The 19,924-nt window shown below is 31.1% G+C and overlaps 2 protein-coding genes across 3 annotated transcripts in view; one reads left to right on the top strand and one right to left on the bottom strand.

The window, feature by feature from the left end:
• LOC110018508 (ABC transporter C family member 3-like) overlaps positions 1–15,999 on the top strand; it is a 31,296-nt gene extending 15,297 nt beyond the window's left edge. The window contains exons 9-10 of the mRNA XM_020715844.1: positions 12,435–12,674; positions 15,403–15,999. Coding sequence (XP_020571503.1) covers positions 12,435–12,674; positions 15,403–15,503 — 341 coding nt within the window. The 3' untranslated portion in view covers positions 15,504–15,999. The remainder of the gene's footprint in view (positions 1–12,434; positions 12,675–15,402) is intronic.
• A 2,467-nt stretch (positions 16,000–18,466) lies between these two features.
• The window catches only part of LOC110018535 (ABC transporter C family member 3-like), a 6,747-nt gene continuing 5,289 nt past the window's right edge, over positions 18,467–19,924 (bottom strand). For both annotated transcript variants that reach the window (XM_020715874.1, XM_020715875.1), the window contains exons 8-11: positions 19,748–19,924; positions 19,406–19,469; positions 19,076–19,315; positions 18,467–18,769 (exon numbers count right to left, since the gene is read on the bottom strand). The exon at positions 19,748–19,924 is cut by the window's right edge and continues 135 nt beyond it. In XM_020715874.1, coding sequence (XP_020571533.1) covers positions 18,645–18,769; positions 19,076–19,315; positions 19,406–19,469; positions 19,748–19,924 — 606 coding nt within the window. In that variant the 3' untranslated portion in view covers positions 18,467–18,644. The remainder of the gene's footprint in view (positions 18,770–19,075; positions 19,316–19,405; positions 19,470–19,747) is intronic.

Raw genomic sequence — 19,924 nt, 5'->3', positions numbered from 1 at the left:
AAAATGTTAGTATTTTATTTTATTTTAAAAATATATAAAAAAAGAGTATTTGTAGTTTAATTTGAACATTTTCTTATTTAAGTATGTTTGCTTGTTTTTAATTACTTGCTTTATTTTGTTTATGTGTAGTGTAAGATCTGAAATTTTAGTAACTTATTATTATTAGAAAAATTCAAAAGCAACAAAAAGAATTTAGAAATTCAAACAAAACGGCAAACAATTTAAATAATCAAAGAAATGAAAATGAACATCAACTTAGACCTTTAAGAGATTATGCTAGCCCTACATTAGATGAAATTCACTTAAGTATACAAAACCCTGTTGTAGTTGTCAATTCATTTGAATTTAAATCTGTTATTATTCAAATGGTACAAAACAATCAGTTTGGAGAAACAGCTACTGAAGATTCTAATTTACACATTGCTAGCTTTTTAGAATTGTGTTATATTTAAATATGATGGAGTGTCAAGTGATATCGTCAGACTTAGAATTTTTTCGTTTTTCACTAAGAGATAAAACTAAGATATGGTTAAACTCATTAGCATCTAGATCTATTAGAACATGGGGGAATTTATCATAAAAATTCTTATCTAAATATTTTCCACCTTCAAAAACTGCTAAACTTAGAAATGATTTCACATCTTTTATCAGTTTGAAGGGAATCAATTTATGTAGTATGGGAAAGATTTAAAGATCTTCTTAGGAAATATCTACACCATGTGTTGTCAGATTGGTTAATAATTCAAACTTTTTATAATAGTTGGTTGGATCTTTTAGATTGATAATTGACGCTGCTGCTGGTGGATCATTAATGTCAAAACCATTTGATGAAGCATATTCATTAATTGAAGATATGCTACTAATAATTTTCAATGACCCTCTGAAAGGGTAAATCCAAAAAGAGTAGCTAGTATTCATGATTCGGATGCTATTTTTATTTTAGTTGTCCAAATAGCTGTTATATCAAAGAAGATAGACCAATATGAAATTAATTATTCTCAGCCAGCATCTGTGCTTGAGGATAACTCATAGGGACAAATGATAGAATCTCAATCTTCTTATGAAACTTTAAATGCAATAAACAATCTTTATAATAATCCTTATGCTAATTATTATAATCCTGATTGGAGAAATCATCCAAATTTTAGTTGGAGTAACAATAATTCTAATGTTGCAAATCCGTAATGGGGAAACAACACTGCGAACCCATTAAGAAATTCCAACAATCAAGGGAACCAAGCTCATAAATCTTATTACCCCCTAGGTTTTAATAATTTGCAGAGTAAGGAGAAAAAGTTATCAATGGAAGTATTGATATTGCAAATGGGTAGTCAATTATAAAGTCAAGGAGCTGCTATCAGAAACATGAAAAATCAATTGAGATGTATCGCTACTGCACTTAGCAATAAATCTCCAGGAACATTGCCTAGTAACATTGAAGTAAATCCTAAAGATAAGAACAAAGAGCAAATTAAAGTTATTCAACTGAGAAGTAGAAAAAGATGAGGTGGAAAATGAAAAATCTGGTGAAGATTTTCATTTTGAATCAGAAAATCCTATTAAGCCAATGAAAATCACTATAGAAAGAATATCACTTCTATTTCCTCAAAAATTGAAGCAGAATTATAAAGAAAATCAATTTTCGAAATTTTTGGAAATTTTGAAGAAATTAACGATAAAAATTTCATTTGTTGAAGTTTTGGAACAAATGTCAAGCTATGTGAAGTTCATGAAGGATATACTTAATAAGAAAAGTAAGTTTGTAGATAATAAGATCGTTGCACTCAGCGAAGAATGTAACACTATAATTCAAAAAAAACTTCTTGAAAAACTTAAAAATCCTGAAAGTTTTACAATTCCTTGTGCTATTGGCGAACGATTTTATGGAAAAGTTTTATGTGATTTAGGAGTCAGGATTAATCTTATGTCGTTATCAATTTTCAAATGGTTTGGCTTAGGATACATTTCACCTACAATTATAACTCTTCAGTTAGTTGATCGTTCGATTACATATACAAAAGGAGTTATAAAAGATATTTTGGTAAAAGTCGATAAATTTATCTTTCCTGTGGACTTTATTGTGTTAGATATGGAGGAAAATAAAGAAATTCCTATCATTTTAGGAAGACCATTTCTAGCCACTAGAAGAGCTTTGATAGATGTGCAGTAGAGATAACTAACTATGAGAGTTAATGATCAAGAGGTTACATTTAATATTGCAAAATCAATAACATACCCTGCAAAAGAGCAAGAGATTGAATGCTTCGGAATGGATATTAATGAATATCTAAGTCATGCATATTTCAAGAAAACTTTTGAAAAGAATTTAAAAAGGAATATATGGAATATCCAGATGAAGATAGAATTCAAGATGAATTTATGGAAGTGAGTAAAGAGGATTTGGATTATATTCAGGAAAGATTTTAAATGTTAGATCCTACATAAAGTAATAAGAATTCGATTTCATCTATCGAGAAATCTCCTGAACTAGAATTGAAAATGCTTCCTACACATTTAAAGTATGCATTTTTAGGAGATTTATCTATATTACATGTTATAGTACTCTCAGAATTAATTGATATGCAAGAACAACAGTTGTTGAAAATTTTGAAAAGATATAAGAAAGTCTTTGGATATACATTAGCTGATATTAAATGAATCAGTCCTTCAATTTGTATGCATAGAATCTTATTAGAAGATCAACATGAACTAAGAACTGATCCGCAAAGGAGATTAAATCCTATAATGAAAGAAGTAGTAAAGAAAGAAATTTTAAATGGTTAGATACTAGAATAATATATCTTATTTCAGACAGTACTTGGGTTAGTTCAACTCACCGTGTTCCAAAGAAAGGTGGTGTGACTGTAGTGTCAAACGAGCATAATGAATTAATATCAACAAAACAAGTCATTGGTTGATGAATCTGCATAAATTATAGAAAATTAAATTCTGCCACCAGAAAGGATCATTTTCCTTTACCTTTTTGGACCAAATGCTGGACATATTAGCTGGGCATAAATATTTTTCTTTACCAATTTTCAGTGATTTGATTGAAAAAGGGATTGAAGTCTTTATGGACGATTTTTTTGTTTTTGAAACTTCATTCGAAGTATGTCTAAATCATTTAGAGAAAGTTTTGGAACGTTGTGAAAAGACTAATCTCGTATTGAACTGGGAAAGTTTTCAATTTATGGTTGCAGGAGGAATTATGCTTGGATATAAAATTTCAGAAAATGATATTAAAGTAGATCCTGCAAAAATACAAGGTTATATCAAACCTACCTCCACCTACCACAGTAAGAGGAGTTAAGAGCTTTTTAGGATATGCTGGATTTTACAGGAGATATATTAAAGATTTTTCAAAAATTACTAAACCTTTACGCCAATTTCTGGAAAAAGATACAAAATTTGATTTTAATCAAGATTGTCTTGAAGTCTTTAAAACTTTAAAGGAAAAAATGATCACTGCTCGTATAATTGTTTCATCTGATTGGGAGAAAGATTTTGAATTAATGTATGATGTTAGTGATTATGTAATTGGAGTTGTTTTAGGATAGAGATATGATAAGATTTTTAAAGTTATATATTATGCTAGCATGACTCTTAATGATTCTCAAATTAATTACACCATCACTGAAAGTGAGTTATTAGCTATTGTGTATGTTTTTGATAAATTTAGATCATATCTGATTGAAGTTAATCGTGTTGTGCATATTGATCATTCGGCTATTAAATATTTAATGCAAAAGAAGGATGTTAAAGCATGATTAATTAGATGGGTACTTCTGATGCAAGAGTTTAATTTTGTAGTAGTCGATAGGAAGGGGATTAATAATTAAATTGTTGATCATCTGTCGAGGCTAGAACAAGAAGAAATACTGGATATGGAAAAAGAAATTAATGAGACTTGTCCTGATTAACGACTTTATGCTGTAAAAGGATGGGAAATACCTTGATATGCTGATATTGTAAATTATATTGTCAGTGGTATTTTATTATATGAATTAACAAAATAGCAGAAAAATAAATTCATTCATGTGCAAAATCTTATTTTTGGGATCATACTTATTTATATAAGCAATGTAAATATTTAATGATGAGATATTGTGTCTTATAAGAAATTCAAAAAATTATTCAAAAAATGTCATGATTCTGAATTTAGAGGACATTTTGGGAATGTTAAAATTGTTTGTAAAATTTTATAATCTATATTTTATTGATCTTTTCTATTTAGTTATGTGAATATATATATCAAAACATGTGATCGGTGTCAGAGAGTATGTAATATTTCAAGAAGAAATGAAATGTTTCTAAATTTTAATTCGTAAATTGAAATTTGTGATGCATCGAGATTGGATTTTATGAGACAATTTATACCTTCATTCGGAAATATATGCATATTGATTGCAGTGGATTATGTTTCAAAATGGATTGAAGTAATCATTTTAGCTCGATGTGATGCTCGGAGTGTTTCAAAATTTTTAATTAAAAAAATTTTTACAAAATATGGAAATGCCGAGAGTAATCATTACTGATGGAGGATCTCAATTTAGAAATGCAACAGTTGTAATATTGGTGAAAAAATATGATATAATGCATAAAATTTCTACTGTTTATTATTCTTAGACTAGTAATTTAGCAGAAATATCTAATCGTGAAATTAAGAGAATTTTGGAAAAGAGTGTTAATCCTAGTAAAATGCATTATTCTACTAGATTAAATACTGCATTATGGGCATACAGGACAGCCTATAAGACACCTATAGGAATGTCTCCTTATAGATTAATTTTTGGGAAGATTTGTCACTTGCCAGTTGAATTGGAGCATAAAGCTTATTGGGCGATAAAAGAATTTAATTTCAATTTGAAAGATGCTGGTGAGAAAAAATTATTGCAATTAAATGAGTTTGAGGAAATTAGGAATGAACCTTACGATAATGAGAGGATTTATAAGAAAAAAATGAAAGAATGGCATGAACGGAAGATAATAAAAAGAGAATTTGAACGTGGACAAGAAGCTTTATTATATAATACAATATTGAAATTATTTCCTTAAAAATTGAAGTCTAGATGGAAAGGGTCATTCAAAGTTATAAAAATTTATCCTTATGGGTCAATTAATATTAAAGACTCTAAGACGGGAAGAATATTTAAAGTGAATTGGCACAGATTGAAATCATTTTTTGATGGTAAAAGACCAGCTTTTAAAGAGACTGTAATGTTGGGTCACCCAGAATAAGACTGGAATGTCGGGCTGACGACATTAAATCAAGTGCTTTGTGGGAGGCAACCCATATGTATCGTTGTTTAGTTTGTTTTTTAGTTTGTTTTGTTTGTGATGTTTTACGTATATTTATGTTTAGGTCTTTATGTAGTCCGTGTATTTAATAAAATATTTAGAAACATCTTTATTTGTCTAATTTTATGAAAAAATTGAGTATTTATTTTATCGAAATCAAAACGGCGAAATTTTGAAACTGGCGAATGATGCGCCACTTTCCAGAGAGCTAGCGTATGATGCGTCAGATCGGCGCATGATGCACCGCGTGTCCGAAAATGACTTAAAATAGTTCAAATGGTGGTTTTTGACGGTTTCTTCTTCAAATAACTCCTAAAAATCGAATCCAAATCATAATTTAGGGGGGAAAACGAGGAAAGAGTCACCACTTTTCAAATCCTATGGCTTCCCATTCTAAAAACACCGCTAGATTTGAAATTTTCAACGTGAGAAAGTTCGTCAGTTTAGATGCACAGAAGGTACACGATCGAGTTCTAGTGAATAAGAGACTTATCAAAGAAAGGGGATTTGTGAGTCGATGATTCAACACGCCGAATACTCGAGCAGAAGAGACTATTGCGCAGAGGCATTGGGAAGTGTTTTGCTACACTACTGTCGATATTGTTGTTTCTGTAGTAAAATAATTTTATACAATCTTCATGAGATCAACCAAAGAATGATTTACGTGCAAGACATGTTTGTGTAGTTCACTCTTTTAAGAATAACGAGATGTTTATGATTGAGAATGTGTCTATCTGTCATTATGCAGTCCTTACGAGATGCAACATGGATGAGCTTTATCGATACCTTACGAATGAAGATGTGAATTGGGAGACCAGGGATGATGAAAATGTAAGTTTTCCTTGTCATTTTTAAATCCAGTTTCAAAAGCCTGACACTTCTTTATTGCATCAAAATTATTGTCTACCATGAAAATTAGTAAGGACACTAAGGAGAGTGTCATTCTGAACTACTGTATTCAAACCGAAAAACCTATTAATGTTAGAGCTATTATGGTGAAATCAGTTTTATGTTTGATTGTGAATGAATCTGCAACTGGCAACTGGACTGGGACATTCATCCACTATTTTCCTACTTTGCAGTCAATCGCAAGTACCTTATGAAAGGAGGGAAAAAATGTTACTTCCTTGGAAGCTGATGGATCCAGAAGTCTATTACAACTGTATTGGAATGGGAGATGAAAATGACATGAATGTATTGATGGGTCAAGGATCTCAGAATTCATCATGTGTTCAGTCTTACTACAACTCGAGTGCACTGTCAAAGAGAATCAAGAAAATAGAGAAAGATGTCCAGAATCTCATGCATGTGATTGGAATATTACTGAAATGTTGGATCATTTGGATTGGAGACTAAAGGAATATTTTGAACATACAGGGTGTATTGAAGATGGATTGATACGTATGTTCAAGAAACATGCTTGGATTGAGGAGAAAAATTCAACTGATGAATTTCCATTTTGACCCTTCTACAATCTGTATGTGCACTACCAATCAATAGGAGATATCCAGGAGGATAATAGTGAAGAAGATATTTAAACTTAATCTATGTACGGAATGTGTTGTTCAGTATTGCTTATTTTAGTTGTTTGTTGTGTTGGATTGCATTTACTTTTATTGTTGAACTATGTCAATGTTTATGTTTGGTATATAGATTTCAGTGTTAGGATGTTGGTTTGCTTTAGAACACTGAATTTAATGTTTGTTGGCTTGAAAAATGTTAGTTTGTAATAGCGCGGATTTTTTATATAAATATGAGTTTTGTGTTGTTTGTGAAAGTTGTGTTAGTTTGATGTTTATATATGCTTAGAAATGTTTATTTGAGTCAAATAGAGGTTAACGTAAAGTGGTACAGGGCAGATTTCCACAGAAATCGAAATCTGAAAAATTTGGGCTCTGGCGCATGATGCGCCAACTTACAGAGCCTTAGCGCATGATGCGCCAAAAGTCCAAATGCGCCAAAAGGCCGAGCACTCTATTTTGCCTAGAAAATCACAAAATCACACTGACAAACTCCATTTTTGCTACTTGAGTCGTCTTCTACCTCAAGACCTTGGTCTAGGGCATCACATTATGGGAGAAAGAGAAGGATCTAGAGGCTAAAAACTATAGATTTCATCTTCTCTTGGTAAGAGTTTCACTTTAACTTAGAAATTTTTGTTTTTCACCATGGATTTTGGGATGTCCGAAAATTGTAATTTTTTTATGAAAATGTTTGAAGGAAACCCACGGTGAAAAGTTTCTTACCAAATAATCTTGTTTTAGGAGTCAGATTTTTTATTTAGTAATTTATTTGGACTTTATTTGGATTTTCGTAGAATTTTCAAATGGCTCCCCGAGTTCAGTGAGGAAGACCGACTGAAGTCTTCGATGCTTGACGATTCGTTAGTTTTAAAGCCCAACATAGTTACAATACTCAAATGGAAAACAAAAGAATGATCCAAGAACGGGCATTTGCAAACTCGGGTGGCAAGGTCGAGAGACTGATCCTTACTCAAAACTGGGAAAGGTTCTGCTACTTCACTGCCGTAGCAATTTTCCCGATGGTCCGGGAATTCTATGCAAACCTGAGATTCACTTGGGATGATCACATCTTGGTGAGAGGTAAGCTGGTTGAGTTTTCTTCTGAAAGGATCAATTCATTTTATGGGCTTAGAAACATATATCATGACGAGTATGCTGCATTTGTTATTACTGATTCATCACTAGAGGAAGTGATTGCATTTTTTACTGATGAAAGAGGGGAGTGGAAGATTAAGAATAACAAGATAGTTAACTTCTCTGCTTTCATGCTAACTATTTAGCAAAAGTATGGCACCACTTCATTTCTGTCAGACTGTTGTCAACAAATCATTTGACTGATGTTACAAAGATAGAGTTGTACTCAATTATTGCATTCAGAACATGAAGACAATAGATGTTGGTGCACTTATAGTTCAACATGCTCGAAGTATAGTTGGTAGTTCGACAACTGGAGGTTTGGGATATACTGCCTTGATTTTCACTTTATGTGAACAATCAGAAGTAGAATCTCATAGAAATGAAGAGATATTGCAGGCACAGAACGCCATAAAATCCGATTGGGAGACACATGATTCAGAGAGTAGAATCATTTGTTGAGTCTAGAAGTGGAAGAAGGGATATGACCTATACATCTGTTGCAGGGGCATCTGCTTCTAGATCTACATCATTAGAAGGTATTATGGACCAACTCTTGATTCAATAAATGAACATAGTAGATATTCAAACTCAGTTGGGAGAGATGGGAGCAAGGAATGCATATAATGATGAATATCAACAGAGGAGATTTTAGCATGATATTGAGTTTGAAAATGTCATGGTAAGACATCTTAGGGGTGAATCTAATGTGGACTTTCCTGCTTGCTCCAGTTTCACTTCCTATACTCCCATTGATGATGATGAAGAAGAAGAAGAAGAATCAAATGATGAAGTGGAAGGAGATGAAGATTGATGTTTTATGAGTCTTGTTTAGTTGTTTTGTTGTTTATGTTTGTATTGGGATGTACTTTTATTTGAGAAACTTGTTGTAGTAAAAGACTTTTTATGTTGTGTTATGGACTTGCAGTTTGTAATAGTAATTATAAACTTTTACTTTTTCTGCATTTTTAATATTTTCAGTTTAGTTTCTCAGTTTTTGTATTTATGTTTTTAATTCTCAGCAAGTTCTCTAGAATATGTTATGTTTTATTTAATGTTTTAAAGCTTGTATGTAGTTTTACAGTTAGTACCTACAGTATACTAGAACCCAGTTTCATATTCAAAAATCCTATAACATGGCAGTTTTTATTTTCATGCATTTACGCTTTTCTTTCACCTACTAAATTTTACACTAAAAATATTTTAAAATCACCTAAAAACTTAAGTTTGGGGGAAAGAAAAATTTATTTTAAAAAAGGAATAAATTAAATTTTATTTGTCCTTAAGTAACTATATTTTTAAAATTAATTTAACATGGTCTGAAATATTAAGATTTAACTTTAAATGACTATACTTATGTTTATAAATATTGTGGTAAATTTAGGTAAAAAATTTTTAATAATGAAGATCAATTTTAAAGTTAAAGATATTTAGTATGATAGGATAAAGCTATGTTTTTCTATTTAAATTAAAGGAAATTATATTTTTGAAATATTAAGAATTTTAGAATTTCATGTGAGAAGAAAAAAATGAGACTTTATAAAAAATTATAAACTAATATGAATTTATAAAGTGAAGAAAGGTAAGGAGTTTTAACTTTAAGAAGTGGATAGTAAAGTTCAAAATTATTAAAGGCTATCCAGATATGGTAATTCTCACTTGAAAAAAAAATGAAAGGATTGAAGAGATCCTAAAAGAAAAGATAAGAAAAATAAGTGAGGAGATGCCTAATCAAAAATTTGCTTCACTTGAATCAACTTAAGGAATGGGCTTTAATACATTTTCTAAACTTGTATTAGATTATTAGTAGCATTCCTAGTAATGTTTTCACGAAGTTCTTTTTCATATGAATGTTCTAAATGTCCTTAATATGACAAATTGCAATTCTTCTTGAAATGAATAAATGTTCAGAAATCTTAAATTTGATTACTAAGTATTCCTAGATTTAGAGTTTGAATCTAAGTTATTTAAGGGTTTTTCTTAACTTTTGTTACTTTATTTATTAAACTAAAGTATAGAAGTTGTAAGTTAATCTTTATCCTAAGTCATATGTTTTTATGTAATAAAAAGTGTTACTTGAAGACAAGTAATCTTTAAGTTTGAGGGATTTTGATATATCAAAATAATATACTGTTTTAAGTACATATTTTATGTTTATTTCTGGTGATATTGCACTTTAAAGAAGGGTATTTTTGTATTTTTTTTTGTAGATATATCATTTTTAGGCATTGGGAGCAAAAATGGCAAAAAAAACGAAATTTGGAGCAAAAAGAGCCAATTTTGGATTCTGGCGCATCATGCGCCAAAATCCAGAGTTAGCGCATGATACGCCAGGGGTGACTTTTTCAAATTAAGGCAGTTCGAGATAAATTTTTGCGTGAATTTCAAAAGGACACTTGTTTTACACACTTCTATGAGTAATTCAATGCATCTAGACACTTTCGAAGGTTCTTTTATGAAGGCATATGACTCTTGATCAAATGACACATCTTTTGAATTCAAAAAGTTGACTTTTGGAGGGAATTTTGAATTTTTTTTCAGAGGAGGCAGCTCAAAATAAAAGAAGATGATTTCTCATTTTGTATGTTGACGTGACGGAGAGAGAGAGAAAGTAGCGTGAGATAGAGAGAGAAAGGAGGAAATTTTTTTCTAGGGTTGTAAGAGGAGAGATAAGGTGAGAGATTTCTTCTTCATTACATTTCTAAGAGAGAATTGTGAGTGATTGTAAAGAGTGAAAAGCTTGAAAAGAACTTATAGGGATTTACTTGGAAATGATTATGAGATAAGTTGTATTTTTATTTCTTTTGTTTTGTAAACTTGTTTTTATATATGAAATTCGTGTTTTATCGTATTTTTCTCAATTTTTTAACAATCCATATACTCATTGTAAAAAGGAATGATGTTTTCTTAAATTTAAACTTTCTGTCACAACAAAAAAAATTTTATTTAATTTTCTCAATTTTATTTTTGAAAGTATAGCATTTAATTTAGTTTAATTTCTGTAGTTTTACATCTGCATTTTAATTAGCATTCACTTGAGTAGTTAATTTTCAAATTTCGCACTTTATTTTTATTTTTTTGTTTTTATTATAAAATAATTTTCATAATTTACTTTAAGGATTTTACAACTTTTCTGTGAGATCAATATCTAGGATTTCATTAGAGCCCTTTATTACTTGAATGATGCGTATACTTGCGTTGATATTAAAAGAGATTTGACAGTTTTAAAAAGAGTTTTAAAAGATAAATTATTTTCATAAAAAATATTTTTGTTAAGATTACATTGCATATTTATTATATATTTGTCTGCATCAAGGTTTTGGCGTCGTTGAGTGGTGTCAACTTCATAAATATTTGCATATATACAAATCTCGTGTCACCTCACTAAAGGACTTAGTTCATTAGATTTGTCTAGATTATGTGACAAGATGGGCTTTGTGGATATTTTTTGCCCTTCTTGAGGGGAAGTGTTGAGATTTGTATCTTATTTTGAGGGTCTACTTGTAAATAGGAAATATAAAAGAAGTCCAGGTGTTATTTGTAAAAGGATTATATGGTTCTATAGAAGCCTAACTCATGAATGAAGGAAAAAAAAATTTTACCTGATTAATAATTTCTTCACATCACACAAGCAAATGCAGTCATCAAAGCATATTGCATTCGAGATGGAGATGAGGATCTCATGAGGGAGATTATAGTAGAGCACAGGTGGGTCTCAAATTGAGGGAAGTTGAGAGCAAGCAAAAGAAAATTTGATCTTATAGGAATGCATCATCGAGTCAAATCCTCCAAATTTGGTGAACTTGATGCTTCATTGGGGAAAGAACTCTTCAACCTCAATCTGCTTTACATTTTTGGATGTGTTTTTTACATCAAAAGAGGATTGGAAATGAATACCTTTTTACTTGGTTGTAATAACTGCCTCTTTACTTGGTTGTCTTCAGAAAACAAATATATGTTCTTTTATAGAAGCAAAGGAGTACATAAAAAATAACAGCAACAACAACAAACCTTTATTCCACTAAGTGGGTCGGCTACATGAATCATTTCTCCTTTACACTTATTAAGTGTCATATTTTCATTTAATTCTAACAGGACCAAAGGATTAGAACACTTTGAAAAAACAACAATGAAGAAGAATTTTCCAAGAAGAAATTCTAACAATAATAAACAATAAAATCCTATTATAAATAATTAAGATATGTGATAATTTAGATATATTAATATTAGTCATATGAGAGGATTTCAAGTAACTTTGGCATGTACTCCTGTAATAATTGCCCTTGTTTCAAAAATTATGATAAATTGTTGTTCTTACATTCAGACATGAAAAGATATTAGTTCTTTCACAAAATGAACTATAGGAAGTTTTATACCAATCTCTCTTTTTTATATTTGACAAATCATTCCAGTGACATTTTTGTAATCATGCAATTATCTTTTTTGTAGAATTTTACTGCATATGTTATTTTGCTGTAGTTGTTGAGAATGGAGAGAATTGGAGCGTTGGTCAGCGCCAGCTATTTTGCCTTGGCAGGGTCTTGCTTCGAAAGAGTAAAATCCTTGTTCTTGATGAAGCCACAGCTTCTGTAGATTCTGCAACAGACAGTCTAATTCACGTTGCTCTTAAGCAATATTTTCCTAACTCCACAATCATCGTAATAGCTCATCGGATAGCAACAGTTCTTGACAGTGACATGGTTTTGCTGCTTGATAATGGTAAATTATTATTATGAAATTTGGAATTTGTTTATTTTTAGTTCATTTTTTATTGAGAAACTTCTGGGTGATGTTTGACAATAATGAAATTTAAATTATTTGGATTTAATAAGATTTAGTAAATCCTGAATGGGTTAAATTTCAAAAACTATTTGACAACGGATTTTATAAATCCTGTAAATCCATTAAAAATTTCTGACAATATCTGCTCTATTCCATTCTTACCATCTTAAATCCATAGCCGGCGAACTTAAATCCACTGATTCGCAGGATTTACTATATTTGGGATTTACGGGAGATTGATAGATTCTTCATCAAGGAAAAGCTAAATTCCGGGCTACTGGAGCTAAGTCATGTAACCACTGTAGAGCAAATAGTTGGTTGTCTCATGATACACCAAAATAATATAATATTTTAAGTACCTATTTTATGCTCATTTTTTGTGATATTACATTTTAAAGAATTATATTTTTGTGTTTTTGTTGCAGGTATATCATTTTTAGGTATTTGGAGCAAAAATGACATAAAGGACGAAATTTAGAGCAAAAAGAGCCAATTTTGGATTCTAGCGCATCATGCGCCACAATTCAAATTTCGCACTTTATTTTTATTTTTTTGTTTTTATTATAAAATAATTTTCATAATTTACTTTAAGGATTTTACAACTTTCCTGTGATTTTACAACTTTTCTGTGAGATCAATATCTAGGATTTCATTAGAGCCCTTTATTACTTGAACTTTATGTATACTTGCGTTGATAATAAAAGAGATTTGTCAATTTTAAAAAAAAGTTTTAAAAGAAAATTTATTTTCATAAAAAGTATTTCTTTTAAGAATATTTTGCATATTTATTATATATCTGTGTGCATCAAGTTTTTTGCATCATTTAGGGGTGTCAACTTCATAAATATTTGCATATATACAAATCTCGTGTCAGTTTTTGGCGTTGTTTAAGGGGAAGTAATGGAAAATATTAGTATTTTATTTTAGTTTGTTTTAAAAAGATAAAAAAAAGAGTGTGTAGTTTAATTTTAACATTTTCTTATTTTAGTGTGTTTGCTTATTTTTAATTACTTGATTTATTCAATTTATGCGTAGTTTAAGATTTGAAATTTTAGTACCTTACGACTCTAAGTTAGAAAGAGCTGTTAGAAAAATTTAGAAACAAAAAAAGAGAAAGATCAGTTTAGCAAAATGGCTTGCAATTTAAATAATGTTAGAAATGAAAATGAACATCATCAGAGACCTTCAAGAGATTATGCAAGTACTACAACAATTGAAATTCATTTGAGTATCTAAAACCCTGTTGTAGCTGCCAATTCATTTGAATTTAAGTCAAATCCTCCAAATTTGGTGAACTTGATGCTTCATTGGGGAAAGAACTCTTCAACCTCAATCTGCTTTACATTTTTGGATGTGTTTTTTACATCAAAAGAGGATTGGAAATGAATACCTTTTTACTTGGTTGTAATAACTGCCTCTTTACTTGGTTGTCTTCAGAAAACAAATATATGTTCTTTTATAGAAGCAAAGGAGTACATAAAAAATAACAGCAACAACAACAAACCTTTATTCCACTAAGTGGGTCGGCTACATGAATCATTTCTCCTTTACACTTATTAAGTGTCATATTTTCATTTAATTCTAACAGGACCAAAGGATTAGAACACTTTGAAAAAACAACAATGAAGAAGAATTTTCCAAGAAGAAATTCTAACAATAATAAACAATAAAATCCTATTATAAATAATTAAGATATGTGATAATTTAGATATATTAATATTAGTCATATGAGAGGATTTCAAGTAACTTTGGCATGTACTCCTGTAATAATTGCCCTTGTTTCAAAAATTATGATAAATTGTTGTTCTTACATTCAGACATGAAAAGATATTAGTTCTTTCACAAAATGAACTATAGGAAGTTTTATACCAATCTCTCTTTTTTATATTTGACAAATCATTCCAGTGACATTTTTGTAATCATGCAATTATCTTTTTTGTAGAATTTTACTGCATATGTTATTTTGCTGTAGTTGTTGAGAATGGAGAGAATTGGAGCGTTGGTCAGCGCCAGCTATTTTGCCTTGGCAGGGTCTTGCTTCGAAAGAGTAAAATCCTTGTTCTTGATGAAGCCACAGCTTCTGTAGATTCTGCAACAGACAGTCTAATTCACGTTGCTCTTAAGCAATATTTTCCTAACTCCACAATCATCGTAATAGCTCATCGGATAGCAACAGTTCTTGACAGTGACATGGTTTTGCTGCTTGATAATGGTAAATTATTATTATGAAATTTGGAATTTGTTTATTTTTAGTTCATTTTTTATTGAGAAACTTCTGGGTGATGTTTGACAATAATGAAATTTAAATTATTTGGATTTAATAAGATTTAGTAAATCCTGAATGGGTTAAATTTCAAAAACTATTTGACAACGGATTTTATAAATCCTGTAAATCCATTAAAAATTTCTGACAATATCTGCTCTATTCCATTCTTACCATCTTAAATCCATAGCCGGCGAACTTAAATCCACTGATTCGCAGGATTTACTATATTTGGGATTTACGGAAGAAATTCGTGAAATCCAAATTTATTGCATCCCTTATTCTGTCCAAAATGATCATCTGTCAAGATTGCGCATACATCCTGCATAAACTCGTACCTAAATCCATTGTCAGACAGCCCTCCAATGACACAGAATCTCATTTTTTTTTAATTCTATGCAGGCAGTGCTGTTGAGTATGACTCTCCACTCAACCTGTTAGATAACAAGGTTTCAGCATTCTCGAAGCTCGTTGCCGAGTATGCTTCAAGAATGACAGTATGATGTTCTGTTGCTTGAAGTTGCTTACTTTTAAAGCTCCATCCATGTCAAGTTTTTCAAAGTTACTTGTAGATGAGCTAGAGGTTTTCCTTGAGCTATTATAAATAGTGTCTTCAATAGTGCACAAAACCATCTCCATTTTAATTATCTTTTTGATGAGGAAAATTATCAAAACAAAATACTTGGAGTAGTTTTCTTGGGAAGTGTTTTGCGAGGTCACAGTACTTTGCCACTTCGGAGGTTGATCTCTAAAACTTATGTTGTAGTTGTCGTGAAGATTCTATCCCAATTTTAATAGGTATTTCCAAAAATTGAGAATAGGCGCATCACTATCGAAAAAAAATTGGTATTTGGGTAAGCATCTTCAATGGAGGAAACTGGCAACTTTGTCTTGTCTAGTACAACACTGAAAGAAAATAAATGTCAAGAAAATTGTATTCCATGCTCCTTGCTGTAACATTGTATTTTCTGAATAAATTTGTTTGATGGTGACATTTTCGCACAGAAAAAATAAGAAGCTTAAGCTTCAGAACATATTATTTACAGGTTCTCCAAGTAATTAAACGGCTCAGTATTTTCTGAATAAATTTGTTTGATGGTGACATTTTTGCAGAGAAAAAATAGGAAGCTTAAGCTTCAGAACATATTCCAAGTAATTAAACGGCTCATCTACTAACAAGTAGTTAAAAGCCTCACATGAGCTCACGCCCCCATGTTTATTGCATTTAGGATACAAAGCCCCAGATTAGTCTTAATTTAGGGTGTTTATTCAATTTTTCTTAAGGGCTTGGTGCATATAAAAGTTGTTTTACGAAAGATTTTTTATCCCAATGAAAGAATGGCCCAAATGTCCACTCATCATGCAAAGGATAATACAACCCAGCAGACAACAAACAACATAAATGGGTGAAGTCGTGGAGAGAAAACACATCATGCTTAGTACTTCATGTGGAGGGATTTCATCAAATGAAATGAATATGCATTTTTATATTTCTTAGATGGAAGCTCACTCAATAATGAGAACTAAAACATTGTAAGAACAATGATAATCTTGAAGGTAAATCTGAGAAGATTAAACCTACTAGCCTAGTTTAACCTGATAGCTTAAATATATAATAAATCCTTTGATGAGACTTATAACTTGCTTGCCAATGACTGTTAAAACGCTGTATTTGGTTTTACAATTCTATTTGGTAATGAACGATAGCTATATATGATAATAAAGTCTAGTTTTTACTCAAATGTAAGATAAGGTTGATATAATATATATGAAGGATCTTATAATCCTGTCACTAAAGTAAAGGTAGCCCAACCATGAATAAATTTGCTATGCTATTACTCATTTAGTCTTAAGTGAGTTGTGATATGAGGGTTCACTTGGTTACATATAGATGTGTGTCAATTTGAGATCATCATTGGCTTTAAGGATCATACATTCAATGAATAGGATAATCAACTGAATGCTGACAACACATCTATGATCTACTAAAGATGTGCATTAATTATTTTACAAGTGGCATTCAATAAGCCATAAATTAATTTTGGAAAAAGAAATTCTATTGTAGCTTTTAGATCATTTAATTGTTAATGTTGAAAAAAAATTAACATTCTAAAAGCTATTGAGTGATTGGCATTAATTCTATATTTTGTGACAATAAATTGATGGGACAATAATTTGAAGAAGTTTGAAAAAAGCAACTGCGGCGCCAGAAGCACAGTACTGCAGCACCTAAAGCATTGTAAGAACCATGAACAAGCACAGTGCTGCAACTTGAGCATTGCAACTCTAATTTTGAGCACAATAGTGCCAGAGATTCAACATCAGAGTGCAGGATTAACAACACCACAACACTAGAGGATATAAAATTAGGACAAAAACTCATATGGCACCACAATATCACATTCCAGTGTCGGAGCATTGTCATACTAGCATCACAATGCTAATCAAGCAACGCCGCAATGTTGTAACATGAAGAAAAACATGCCAGAAATCCGAGAGATCGGTGTCCCAATGCCGTTTTGGAGCGCCGCAACACTACACCAATAGTTTGACAACACTAGTTCATGCTGTTGCGGTATGACGAACCCAAAAAAATAGTTTTCGTTGAAAGTCAAATGTGATCTAGTGATTTTGACAAAAAGTTAGTGGAACTATATGGTTAACAATTTATCTTGGAGAATATAGGTATATAACTTTTGGAAAACTACAATCTTGTGAGAAATAAAATTTATGGAATCTTTTGTATTAATTAGGATAGGAGTATCACTAATCATTATTATGAAGTTTCATTGTCTCTTAACTCTAAATGGAGATTAAAAGATGAATGTGTTCTCAATTACCAGTAAAAAAACATCACACAGTTGCATAAAACCTTTAGATATTCATAAATTCAAAGAAAACACTTCATTTGAAAAACTTATATTTCACATTATAGAGAATATAATATCAAATTACCCTTTTAAAACAATTATGATAAATATGATAAATAAAAATAGTATTCTCCTGATGTTAACACTGGCAAAGGATGAAGAATAAGTATTTTCATTTACACATGTAAAGAGAATTTCAACATAAAAGTTTTACACCAAATAAATGAAAAAAAAAGGGGGCTACATGCAGGCCACCCGAAACTTGATATTTACAAACCAACCACTCTCTTCCATCCCCGAAACTTGATATTTACAAATCAACCACTCTCTTCCGTCCCTTTTTTTTCAAATTCTTACTCAAATATCAAAATTTATAGTAAAACCCCAACCCATGTTCTTCTTTTTTATCAAATTCTCAATAATTTGATCATGGCAAGCGTAAATACATCAGTTTGGTAGTTCACCCTGATGGTTAATTTGTAAATATCAATGTTTCAGTCTGTATTTAATCATCCCAAAAAAGGGATGCATGATATATTATCATTCCAAGTGAAAGCAAAATCCCAGCGGAAAAAATGCAAAAAAAAAAAGGGTGCTTCAAGCTGGAAGATATATTTAGATCGTATCAGCAGAGGTAACAATGTAATACAGAGATTATGAAACTGAAGGCAGAAACGGCAAAATTAGATATATTTTATCTTCACATCAGCTGAAAATGAAAGCTGAAGAACTTTAAAGTACATAATAAAAAGTGGCACAGTAAACTCATGCTATCTACAAGCCATTAGGCTCATCATAACTAGAACTTGATCTCATTGAATATTCTGCAACCAGTTTTGCAAAGAAGGATGACTTGTTTTCCAGTAATCTTGTCGGCGTATCGTGTTCAATTATCAATCCTGCACATGGTAATTTGATTCAACCATTAACAAATCTGAAAAAACACAGCAATAGAACTATGAATGAATTGAATTTAGATTTGATTCATCAATGTCTCAAGCTATGCTATGGCCTGATCTTTGATGCTATCATATCTTGCCTTGATCTGAACTTGTTCTGAGCCAGTTTTAAGTTATCAAATTCATCCATGAAAGCAAATGCTACTAAATGGATTCATGCAAACTATGACATGCTCTCAAACAATTGTTAATGTTGGGGTGAAATTTGAAATAATAAATATAAAATTACATGGAATGAAAACTAACCATTGTCAAGGAGTAAAACCATATCACTGTCTAAAACTGATGTTATCCGATGTGCTATCGTGATTACGGTTGAATCCGAGAATTGCTGCCTCAATGTCTTCTGGATCAGGCTATCGGTGGCAGTGTCGACGGAAGCAGTTGCTTCATCAAGCACCAAAACCTTGCTTCTTTTCAGAATGACTCGCGCGAGGCAAACCAGCTGACGTTGGCCCACACTCCAATTATCACCATTTTCAGCAACTATATTTTCAAATTTATTAATAGTAAATTATCAAAATAACCAAATAAAAAAAATGATTTTTTTTTAGAATGATAATCTTAGCAACTCACCTATTGAGTCGAGCTTATTTTCTTTCTTTCGAACTTCGTCTCCAAGTTGACAACAATCCAGGGCCTGAAACACAAAAATTACAGAGATGATGAGCAAGGCCAGAAAATCCCTCACTATTTAAGCAACATAAATTCAAAAACCAAGAACTTGTTTGGGATCTATTTTGTTTTTTGTTTTTGTTTTTATTCTCTTTTGTATTTTAAAACATATTTATTTGTGTTTTCAAAAGCAACCACATCTTAATCAAACATCATATTTTGTTTCAAATCAAAATAGAAACAAAACAAAATAAAATTAAAAAATAAAAGTGATCCCAAACAGCTTTTAAGAAAGAAAAGCACCTGCCAAAGTTGTTCATCTGAGTACTCTTCAAGTGGATCAAGGTTCGTGCGCACTGTTCCCCCAAACATGGTTGGATCTTGTGGGATAATGCTCAATTTAGATCTAAGATCATGCAATCCAATGGTTGAGATGTCTAAGCCATCAATATGAATCTGTCCAACAGTTGGATCGATGAT

The sequence above is a fragment of the Phalaenopsis equestris genome, unplaced genomic scaffold (genome assembly GCF_001263595.1).
Source record: "Phalaenopsis equestris unplaced genomic scaffold, ASM126359v1 Scaffold000024, whole genome shotgun sequence".
Lineage (NCBI taxonomy): Eukaryota > Viridiplantae > Streptophyta > Magnoliopsida > Asparagales > Orchidaceae > Phalaenopsis > Phalaenopsis equestris.
Note: the sequence above shows the minus strand (reverse complement) of the source record. Positions and strands in the feature narration are given on the sequence as shown.